We start from the raw sequence: 12,146 nt of genomic DNA, 5'->3' as shown, positions 1-12,146 counted from the left end.
CACACACAATGAAGTCATCTAGGGAGACTGGCCGGCTCTGCAGTGCAGACTGACCGTTTTCCCTGTGTTGGAAGGAAGGCGAAAACTCTTTGGCAGTGATCCTGGCAATCCGAGCTTCCTCCTGAGCTTTCTGCGCTGCTGTCACAGCTGCGTCTGCTTTAGCCCTGGAGTGGGAAGTCCTGCAAGAGAATGAGCGACAAAGACTAATTAGGTACCTCAGTTATTCAAGTGGGAAAGAGGTGTCATTCAAAGAGCTGCAGCAGTAGCAATGATCATTGCCATTCTAGCTCAGAGCCCCCTTCCTCCCTACCCCGACTAGTTACCTAGCTAAACACAGAGCTTTTCTTCTGGTCTAGGCACCAGCTCTGGGACTGTTCAGTGCCCTGCGGGTGTCCAATGTTCTTGAACCTGTTTCTTCAAGAGAGACCTCACACGGCAAACAGATCAGCCCCGTTTGGAGCTACAAAAGCCACGCTTTAATGGGAACCTCTCCCCCTTAGACAGCCCCTACTGTAACCTTTTGTCAGGGTTTTGCTGTGGCAGTTGTTTGCAGCAAAGGAATTAGTCTGTTTGAAAATATTGGGTATTAAATGTGCACTAAGAACTCGGTCCTTTGAAGTGCTGAGGAACTCCAGGCCATGCAAAGAGCCTTCAGCTTGCCCGGAAAAGACGGGCATGCTCAGCCTCTCCAGGAGGCACTCAGTGCTTGCCACCCCTAAAACAGATGGGCTGATGCTGAGTTGGGAAACAGACAATCAACTGGCTAATGAGCATTCTGAGCAGTAACACTGATGCACAAACCTGACCAAAACTCCTTCATCTCCGAATCAAAACCCATGGGTCACCTCAGCCTGAGCAGAATTATCCCCTGAAGTCACTAGTTAGAAAACAGGTGCTTTCTGTGGGAAACTTTGACTTTATTGCAAAAGGTTGTCAGCTGAAAACTTTTAGTGGAAAAGCCAAAGTTTCAGTTGGCGATGCCACCATGGTGCTTCGTGGGAGCTGTAGCTGGAGGGTGGGGGCACGACAACAGCTAGGTGAAGTTTTTTGGACAAATATATTTCACCAAAAAATTCAGTTTAGGTCACAGGTAGTTTTGCTCGAATTTGGGTTGAATTTGCCAAATAGTTTCAGCTGGGGGAGAAAAAAAGAAAGTTGTTTTGGGTCAAACAAAAGACAACACCGACCCAAAATGAACTTTTTCCCAATTTTTATTTTGTTTCATTTAGGGTTGTTGGTTTTTTGTTTTTGTTTTTTTTGCAGTGGGGGCAGGAAAGCGTTAAGCCTCTTTAAAAAATAATTATTATTCATTCACTGTACTCAGGATCCCATTCTCTATAGGCTGAGCTCTCTAGCTGGAGTACATCTCCCATGGTCTCTTCTCTTGAGCCAATATGGAGTCCTTGGCCATGGTGCACCATGGGAAATGTAGTCTGGCTGGGGAATCTCACCCATAAAAAAGATTAGGGGCAGCAGGCACACAAACTACAGCTCCCATGAGGCACCAAGGCAGCATTTCTGAATCAATTTTTTTATTTTTTTTTGGTTTTTGGCCAAAAAGATCAAAAAGTTCACTTTTGATTGAAAAATTGAAATTTTCCATGAAAAGCAGTTTTCACAAAATCTTGTATTTCATCAAACACAGATCTCCACTGAAAGGCAGTTGGCAGTGAGTTTTCAACCAGCCCTACCTACTGTACCTTTTTATAGGTTATTATTAATCCATGTTTTTAAAGTCTCAAGTCCTGGACATAACACTCCTTCCCTTGGGGGACTTTTCTACTGACTAATTGTTCTTGCAGTGTTCCCGGTAGCCTACATTTTTCTTAATTTCATCCCATTGCTTGGAGTTGCTTGCCCTTCTACAATCCCTCCTTGTCCTTGCTGTATGCATCCTTTGACTAATGGTAAACCATTATCCTACCACGCCCCACTCAGCCAAGCTATAGATGTACCCTTAAAAAATGTTAGTGCCTAGACACTCGGGTAAAGGGAGCACTGCCAATAGACTGACTCTTCTTCACACCCCAGTCAGTCCCTCCAGCTCCTTCAATCATTTTTGTTGCTGATCTCTGAATTCCCTCTAAGTTTTCCAAATCTGTCACTGCAAGTGCCCAGAACTGAGTGCAGTGCTCTGACAAACTCATTTACATAGAAAATAAGAATATAGAATCCTAGAATATCAGGGTTGGAAGGGACCTCAGGAGGTCATCTAGTCCAACCCCCTGCTCAAAGCAGGACCAATCCCCAACTAAATGGCAATAGGATACATTCTACACAATGTAGTTTAAAAAAACAAGTACTAAGTGTACTCAAAATAAATGTCTGGGTTTTTTTGTGTGTGGTCAGTTATTTGAGTCCAGGCTAGAAGGTACTATTGCTATGCACCTACATCTGCAATCATTCTGTCACAGCAGGGTACTGTGTAATAATATCAGCATGATGCATAACTGCAGAAAGCAGTACAGACCTGTCGCTTGTTGACACGTTCTGTTTCTTTCACAGGTGCCAGGTTTAGATAAATTGGCTCCACTGGAGTAGCTGATGGCATTGATATGACTAGTTCCTAAAGTGTTATTTAAGGTGGCAGTGCGAGAGTAGTGGAGATGACACTGATATAGGGAGACCAGATGTCCCGATTATTATCAGGACCAGCCCGATAGCAGGGGCTTTGTCTTCTATACACACTATAGCCCCCCCTCCCAAAAGCCCTGGTGTATGGAGGGCATCACTATGGCCAGTTCCTTAAGGGCTATTTTCCACAGATTCATAAATTAAAAGGCAAGAAGGGACCACCGTTGTCTGGTCTGACACAGGCATAGGACTTCCCTGAGCTAATTCCTGTTTGAACTAGTGCATAGATTGTTTAAGAAAAAAGAAAATCCAATCTTGATTTAAAAACTCTCTGTAATGGAGAATCCACCATAACCCTTGGTAAACAGTGAGGGTAATTAACCATTGGAACAAACTTGTGGTTTATTTCCAGCCTGAATTTGTCTAGCTTCAACTTCCACCCACTGGATCTTCTTGGACCTTTTGTCTGCTATATGAAAGAGCCCATTACCACAATTTTGTACCCTGTGTAGGCGCTTATAGATTGTGATCAAGGCACCCAATATAAGGCGTGTATTTGAATCCTTAGGTCATTCTTGTGGCTCTTCTCTGACCCCTCTCCAATTTAAGGTGCTGCAGCGGCAGTAGTTCTGATAATATGTATATGGCCAATTCCCATACAGTTTCTCAAATATATAAACTCCTTTTTAAAAGTGCTGTAGAAGAAAACAAACGTTCTTGGCCTTTGGTCTCTGGAAGAGCGATTAAAACACTTGCTTTGACGAGTGCAGCATTTTACACTCTGCCTCCTACAACATTCTTCAGAGAGCAAGCAAGACACCCAAAGAATGACTCTGTTCTTGGTGCCTGTTAGTGATGGTGCATGAAACAGACAGGGGACAGTTTGACTTCATCAGCTAGTTTGACCTCAGGGTGCAAGGAGGCAAAACCAATGCAATCAACTGAGTAAAGATGACACAGACAGAATGTGTGCAAAGATCACCAACGTTCTGCTTTCCCTTCCAAAGGGATTGCGCCAGAGGAGCTCAGAGTGCAGAGCTCAGCAGATGCTGGGCTCCTGTCTGTCTCAGAGCTCAACATTGGCAAGATTACCATTTTTAACTCCAAACACAGCCTAATTCAGCAGGGCACTGCCAGCCGAGGTCTTGCTCCAGAAACTGCAGGGCACAATGAGCAAGCTTTCTCCTTCACTGGTGCCAGGCCTTAGAAGGAAGCCGGCTCCAGGCTGTGCCCAGCCACCTGCTGGAAAACTAGAACTCAGCAGGAATCCAGTTCAGCACACTGGAGAAATTTAGAGTCCAAAAACATGCAAACTGTGTAATCACACGCTATTTGGATGGGTCCCTTTGGGGTTTCATACATGCCTATAGCAAGGCTTGGAAGGATTAGCTTTTTCTCAGTAAATGTTGCTAAATGGTGATTTTGCTGTACACACACAAACTGAGAAAAAACATTTCCATCTATACTAATAGACATTGACAGGAAAATTAAGAAAAATGCTACTTGAGAACTTATCCTTAAATCAGACTCAATATTTACTTTGTATATTTTTGACATGTGATGTTGACAAGTAGTGTTTTAATCATTAAAAGGCGTTAACTGTTTGAATCACAATATCTACTGTTACTAAAGATTGTCTGACCCCCCCTCATAATTTCCTGCAACTGTGAAATTTAAATTTAAAAAAGCTAAAATATAAGCCTCAATATTAGCTGCTAGATTCACCAGAAATAAAAATTCTAGATCTAGCTTACAGTCAGGATACTGGTCAGCTCTGGGTAGCTGCCTGGGTAGGGAAACTCCCAGGTGCCATTGCCTGATATACGTGGTGGTGGTGTTTCATTTGGGGGCTTTTCCATCTGTGTCAGTATTGAACCAGTACTCCATAATGTCCTGGTCCAAAAGTGTGGACTGAGCTTCTGGAGGACCACCACAGACACCTCCACTTTGCATTCCAAGTGTAAAGTGCCCATCTTGAATAAAAACACACAGCGCATCATCCCCAAAAGTATCCACACAGGCTCTCCCTGGAGGAAGGACTGCATGTGACAGAGGCTTGTGTTTACCAAACCCCTGAGATGAAGAGTGCATCTACATTGTGATAAAAACCCCACGGCACCAAGCCACAGAGCCCAGGTCAGCTGACTTTGGCTTAGGCTGCAGGGTTAAAAATTGCAGTGTAGATGTTCAGACTGAAGCCTGGGCTCTGAGAGTCTCCTCCCCAAAGGGGTCTCAGAGCCCAGGTGCCAGGCCAAGCCTGGATGTCTACACTGCAATTTAATAGCCTTGCAGCCTGAGTCCCACAGCTAACTTGGGCTCTGAGACTCAGTGCCATGGATTTTTTTTTAATCAGTGTATATGTACCTCAAGAGTCTCCTAGAATTGTAGGACTGGAAGGGAACTCGAGAGGTCATCTGGTCCAGTCCCCTGCACTCCTGGCAGTGGTAGATGAAGGGTATAATGTGCATATTGGGTGGTTTACATTTGGGATTCCTTTGGAGTGAGATATAAATATATCAACTTACACTATTATGTTAGAAAATAAGGACTAGAGACCAGTCTTTGATTGTAAGTAAAGTTCATCATTTTAACTTTTATTATTACAGTACTGACTAGAGTCCATGATCAGGATCCTGTTGTGCTAGGCACTGTACTTATAACCTATGTACATATTGGTCCCAGCCCAAAAGAGCTACCATATAAGTAACAGACCTATAGCATACAAAGGGTTGGAGCCTCAGCTGATCCAAATTCATATACCTCCACAAAGGATCTGTTTGAATTCACGCTGGGTGAGGATCAGCCCTGTAGTCGATTGTCATATCACACTGAGGGCTGATGGTGTCTGGCTAGCCTTGGGATAAAATGCCTGTAGTTGCACTGACAACTGGAGGCTGATTTTCAGTCCAAGGTGCAGTCGTTTTCCTTATGCCCTAAAACCTTGGCTGCTATTTATTAATCATATTTATTTATTAAATCATTATTAGTTCTATAGCACCAGCTGTGAGCCAACCACTGTTGAGACAAGTCTGAAGACATGGCTATTCCCTCAAAGATCTCGTAGTGCAGATGTGATGTTACCAAAGAAAGATGATTCAGCCAGGAAGTTTAACAAGGCACTTGTTAGTTCCATTATATTTGTCCAGAGTGTTGATGTTCTTTAAATATATATACTCGCCTCTCTTCTAACTCTTCTTAGAGGCGAGGACTAAGGTTTGTAGAATTTATGCCTGCCTGCCACACACAATTGTCAATATACAGTTTGCGGCTCTATTGCATCTCTTGAGAGAACTGTTGCACTTTACTTGCAGATGTTTTCAGAGCACATGCTGTTTTATTGTTTGCCCCCTGAATCTTTTGAGACTAAAAACCCCCCAAAAGGCCTCTCCTCTTGTCCTGCTGTTGTGTCCTTCATAATTGTCTAAATTAGGAGAGGGTAGTTTTACAGAGCAGTAAGTTAAAGGCGGGATCGAGAGCCATGAGAATCTATTCTGGGCCCTGATCTTGCTTCCATTCATTCTTCGCAATCACACCTATATTATTGTCAAGCAAACACCCAGGCACAACAATGGGTTTAAGTAACATTACATGGTGTCTGCAATTAGCTACTGCCAGGGAATGCAGGGTCTTGGACCAGTGCTGCGTGATGTCCATTGACATCAGAGCACTCGGGAACTCCCATTCACTCCAAGGGGACCCCACAGAATGGAAGGGGAGACTCATGGAGGACTGCAGACTTGGGGCTCTGCTTGGTGCACCTGGGGTGGGGTTCAGAGGTCGCAATATGGTAAATTTCTGCTCCCCTGACCCTACAGGCCAAACCAATGCCAGTCAAAGTGGACACTGAGGGCATGTCTACACTGCAATTAAAAACCTGCAACTGGCCCATGCCAGCTGACTTGGGCTCGGGCTGTGGGCCTGTTTAATTGCGGTGTAAACACTCAGGGTGGAGCCAGGGCTCTAGGACCCTGCAAGGTGGGAGGGCTGCAGCCTGAGCCTGAACGTCTACACTGCAACTAACCAGCCCCTTAGCCCAAGTCTCAGGAGCTTGAGTCAGCTGACACGGGCCAGCCACAGGTGTCTAACTGCAGCGTAGACATACGTTGGGATGCTCTAATGTCAGGTGGAAAGCCCTCAAGGCTGCCACCAGCCAGAATCCCAAGTGCACAATGTGGTCCAGCTATTCCCCTGACATGCCCCACAACACATCCTTCATAGAAGAGAGGATGGAGAATGGGTGGCATAGAACCAGCTACACCAGCTTTATGTCACTGTGGGATTCCCCTCCATCAGGGAAATCACAGGTCCAGGGCCTCAATCTGGGCTGAGGACCTGGCCCCTCTGTCTGTGGTAACCTGTACTGCTTTGACCTGAGGGTTTGGGTGGGAGAATGCAGCACAGCCTGGTCCCCCTTACATCCCTCTCAACCCACAGAGCTGGACTACTGCAGAACCCCCTATGGGAAGAAGGGCAGCACTTCCCTGTTCTATACATTACTCCCCCCTCAGAGATCCACATGCTCAGGCTTCCCTCTGTTCACGGAAGCGGATGGGAATGTCTGGCCATGAGGGTTGAATACAAGACCCACCAAAGTCAACAGGAGTTTGCCCATTGAGTACAATGAGCTTTGGATGATAACTTGACTGTGGGCATCCGGGGTGGGCCTGAGGCAGCTGTGGTTGCTTAGCCGCTTTTGGGATTTGCCCCTGGTATAGTAAAAATAAATGATATTAATTAAGTGATCTCCATTATAAAATATACCCAATTCCCGCAAAACGGATACAATGCACACCGCTGCACAAAGGCGTGGGTGGGCTTAATTGTTTGTAATGCGCTCTAAGATGCTTGGAAGGAAGGCGGCATTGAAGTGAAAAGTAGAATTATGGTGATCCATACGTTGTATAATAAAATACATAAGTATTCCCAAATAAGTGCAAGTAATCCAGTTAGTGCTAGCCTGAGTATCTCAGGCACTATATTTAACAGCTGTCTCCTTTTTATATGCATGCTGTCTATAGCGTGCACTAGATCTTAATTCCCCAGTTAATTGCTTGATTTTTATTTCCTTGTAAAGCAAGTCCGCCTACATGACACACACATTTTAATTGCTCTTCTCCTGCCTCACGTGGCTGAGTCTAACTTTAAGTAACCTGGGGCTAGCTGCGTGTAAAAAGATGAACTCTGGATATATTACAAAGAACACATGGTCCCCAGCTGAACAGCAAAGCAGCAGTTTCAGCATCGCGTTCTGCTTTTTTGTGAATGGGACTCGCTGAGTTACAAGACTGCAGTGACTTTGGAATGTGCTCGGGAATAGCCGTACTGCCACCCTGTAACCTCCTAGAAACCACTATAAAACTAAGGTTTAAGCTTTCCCTTTGGTATAACCATAACTCTGAGAGCAGCTGCTGTGTTGGGCTGGAGCTGCTGGCATCAGGTATTCAGGGAATTGTTTTTAAAAATAAAGGACTGGGGACAGATCTAAGTGTGGGATGTGGTAGCTGAGTGAGAAAGACATAGGGGGCAGCAGGGGAGGAATGGTCATATAAATGGACAGAGATGAAAATATAGAAATTCCTAACCATGAATAGTTCCTGTTTATTTATATCTTTAACTCCGATCAAAAAGCTGCTGATCACGCATATAGCTAGGTTACGTGACCCTGTGTTCCGATGAGCATTGGCTACCATTGCTCTTCCTCCTCCATTTGTTATCCCCACTTGTGGCCTCTTCTTCCTACTTGGTCCCTAAGTTCTTCTGGACAGGTTTTCAGACAGTGCCTTAGTAGGTTTTCAGACAGTGCCAAGCACCACGGGACCCTGACTTCTGTTGGGCCTCCAAGGTGCTACCATAATATTAACATGACAAATAAAAAATAAGATAACACTATAGTAATGACAGGTTTCAGAGTAACAGCCGTGTTAGTCTGTATTCGCAAAAAGAAAAGGAGTACTTGTGGCACCTTAGAGACTAACCAATTTATTTGAGCATGAGCTTTCGTGAGCTACAGCTCACTTCATCGGATAAATTGGTTAGTCTCTAAGGTGCCACAAGTACTCCTTTTCTTTTTACTATAGTAATGGCTCCAAATATTAAAGCTAATTGTAGAATATCAGGCCATTCGTCTGTAGTAGGGATTTTGGCTGGGGCAGAGCTGGCAAGGGCAGCGGGGGTTGGAGGTCCAGGTCATCCCGCATCTGAATGCTCACAATTGGGTGGAGTGACAGCTCTGGTTTGGTTGAGGTGGACAGGGGAGCCAAATTTGGGGCTGGTTCTGATTCTTCTCCCCTCCCTCCCCTGAACCAATTCACTTATTTCTGATTACTGGGCAACTTGTCAAATTGGAAGGCAGAACTGGCAGTGGGAAAAATAACAACCAAACAGATTTCTGCAGATCTTTTCAGATCTGTTGTGATTTGGCTGACGCTAACAGTGGTGAAGGGATACTAACTAAGAATGGACTGTAATGCCAAGCTTATCTGTTCTGTCTAAGCTATAAGAAGATGGAATAAACTGATTTGAAAGGAAGAGTCTGGCTTTCAGGAATGCCAACAGGTCAGTCGGGGCTTTGTTTGGGGAAAGAGCCAGTCAAGATGTTCATTATATATCTGAAACTCTGCCCTGGCTTTGTGTGAAAGGATTAGGGTATCTGTCAGCCGAGGCTGATTTTATAGCAGCTCTGGAGTTTTGACTTGGTTTGAATTGAAGGGCAAAAGCAGAGTTTGGGGAGGGAGAATGGTAAGCATGCAAAAGACTTGTACTCTGGTTTCTTTGCATTTTGTTACCAAATGGAAAATAGATCTGTCTCCAAATTTTTTTTTGCAAAGGTAACACATTATCTGAGCAAAAATGGGTCTGTGTTCAAATGAGTTGGCTCTATGCTAAAAGTAGGAAGTAAGATGTATTTTTCCCACTTTTGATGTGAGGAAAAAGCCATTTGGTCAAATATTTTGCATTGGGTGAAACACTGTTTTGCAAAATCACATGACATTAAAGGACCATGCTTCTCATGTGATTCTGCACCTCCCAGGCAAACAAACATTTTTATTTTTTCCTTAACCCTAAGGTGAACCCATGCAAACCCAAAGCAAAAGTACATATGGGTGTTATCAGACAGACCCTCCATAAAGACACCGAGGCTTGCAAACAAGGTCCAAAACTCTGAGCTTTATTGGTCATGTATATCTGGAGTCAGTGCTGTGTGAATACTCCTGCAGTAAATACTCCCAACGTGTATTGAGATCAGTCTAGAACCTGCTGAAGAGTAAAGAGGGGATAGACTCTTTGGGGTCCCAAAACCTCACCTCTAACTTTCACACAATTCTCTGTGCTTCGCTGAGTCCTGGGGTTCACCACAGCTGCAGGACCAGGCCCTAATGACCAGATTCTCAAAGACATTTAGGTGCCTACAGCCCATTCCTGCTCCCTGTGGAGTCAATAGCTAAATTCCCATCGACTTCAATGAGGGTGTGATGCTTTCTCAGGGCATGTAGGACTGGAAATCACCTTGTTACCCTCCAGTGTGAGGGAGACTTTCTCAGGGTAGCTGGATGCCAGCTCTTTGACATTGCCAGCCTGTCAGCCACTCAAGCACTCTCCTCAGGGCTCTGCCAGTCCCTGCTTACTACCACAGCAGCGAGATGCATTTATAATAAAAACAAGAAGTTTATTAATGAAGAATAGAGATGCAAATGGATAGTGAGTAAGAATACTGGAAGTAGAACTGGTTACATACCCGAAACGCAATCCTAAGTCTAGAGGCCTTACTGGTTTTCAGTCCTAACCACGTTCCTGGTTATTTCATGAACACAACACCCACTTTAAGAGGTTTCCTCAGTAAATGGCTGCTAAATTGTCTTCTTGCTTTTCATTGCTTTGTTCCCCAAAGACAGGATGTCCCTGGCGTCTGGTTGCCGGGTGTCTGGTTTTTGACTGGAATGCCCAGTCGAAAAGGGGCCCTAGCAGCTCCGGTCAGCACTGCTGACTGGGCCATTAAAAGTCCAGTTGGCAGCACAGCGGGGCTAAGGCAGGCTCCCTGTCTGCCCTGGCTCTGCGCAGCTCCCCGGGCGCAGCCGGCATATCTGACCCCTAGGTGCAGGGGTGGTCGTGGAAGCTCCGTGTGCTGCCCCCCGCGCCTAGGCACAGTGCCAAGACACCTGGCCACGCGTCCGCCTAGGGGCTAGACTTGCTGGCCGCTTCCGGGAGCAGCGTGGAGCCAGGGCAGGCAGGGAGTCCGCCTTAGCCCCACTGCACCACGGACCATGAACCGCCTGAGGTAAGCACTGCCCAGCCGGAGCCTGCACCCCGAACCTCCTGTCTGAAGTCAGAACTCCCTCCCACATCCTAACTCCCTCCCAGAGCCCACACCCCTCCCCCTCCCCCAGCCTAACTCCCTCCCAGAACCCACATCCCCACCCTCACCCAAACTCCCTCCTGGAGTCTGCACCCTCTCCCACACTCCAACCCCCTGCCCCATCCCGGAGCCCCCTCCTGCACCCCAAAACCCTCGTCCCCGGCCCTACCCCAGAGCCCACACCCCCAGCTGGAGCCTGCACCCCCTCCCGCACCTCAACCTCCTGCCACAGCCCTGAGCCCACTTCCGCACTCCAAACCCCTTGGTCCCAGGCCAGAGCCCCCTCATTCACCCAAAACCCCTCATCCCCAGAGCCTACACCCCAGCCGGAGCCTGCCCCCCCGCCCCCGCACCCTAACCCTCTTCCCCAGCCTGGTGAAAGTGAGTGAGGGTGGGGGAGAATGAGGGATGGAGGAAGTGGGGGCTGGAGTGAGTGGGGGGGGCGGAGGCTCAGAGAAGGGGTGGGGCAGGAATGGGGCCTCGGGGAACAGGGCGGGGAAAAGGTGTTTGCTTTTGTGCAGTTAGACAGTTGGCAATTTAAAACTGTATCCATTATTTAAGAGTTGTGATGCCCCGCCAGGATCACTGTGCAAGGTGCTGTACAAAGACACGGTCCCAGCCATGAAAAGCTGCTGGTTTAATTAAACCTTGAGGCAAAGATGCAAGAAGTGACTGTGACCTACCAAGAACTCAGGCTGGTGCATTTAGCAGCACAGTGGGACTATTCACTGATACGGCAAGTGCATTCTGCCAGCATGTACGTGGGACATTAAGTAATATGACTGATGCATTCTGTCTGGCTTAGACTGTAACTGGCATTTTCAGCAGCATGCCCGAGTCTCCTGCTTGTTCAGACCTGCAACATTCACCAGCAATGAAGCAGTTAAGGAACAAGTGGCTTCATCATGGCAGATGAGGAACTGTCTCAAGTTTTCCTAAGGGGCCAAGGCTGGCTCCGCTGGATTCATTTAATCTATTAGGTCAATATGTAATCAGGCCATTTTTTTTAAATGCATGTTTATCATCCTGGGGGAGGAGAATATCTTCTCTCTCCATTCCATAGCTCTTTGTGTGCTTTTCTAATTAAAAAAAAAACAAAAACAAAGCAGGAATATTCACTTAGATATGAACTGTAAGAAATGTTTTTAAGGAAATTTAAGAAGCAGCATTTTTCAGGGCTTTTAATATCTATACCTTTCCCCTGGAAATACCACAAAGT

The 12,146-nt window shown here is 46.1% G+C and overlaps 1 protein-coding gene across 3 annotated transcripts in view; it reads right to left on the bottom strand.

The window, feature by feature from the left end:
- The window catches only part of JPH3 (junctophilin 3), a 123,587-nt gene that overhangs the window by 37,492 nt on the left and 73,949 nt on the right, over window positions 1-12,146 (bottom strand). For 2 of the 3 annotated variants that reach the window (XR_012154539.1, XM_073308146.1), the window contains exon 3: window positions 55-179. Coding sequence is in view for 2 of the 3 variants with exons in the window: in XM_073308146.1 (XP_073164247.1) it covers window positions 55-179 (125 nt within the window). In the remaining variant the exon portion in view is untranslated. Of the gene's footprint in view, window positions 1-54; window positions 180-12,146 lie in introns of those variants that run through there. The other variant, XM_073308147.1, reaches the window with a different exon arrangement.

This window comes from Lepidochelys kempii, chromosome 12 (assembly GCF_965140265.1).
Source record: "Lepidochelys kempii isolate rLepKem1 chromosome 12, rLepKem1.hap2, whole genome shotgun sequence".
Lineage (NCBI taxonomy): Eukaryota > Metazoa > Chordata > Testudines > Cheloniidae > Lepidochelys > Lepidochelys kempii.
Note: the sequence above shows the minus strand (reverse complement) of the source record. Positions and strands in the feature narration are given on the sequence as shown.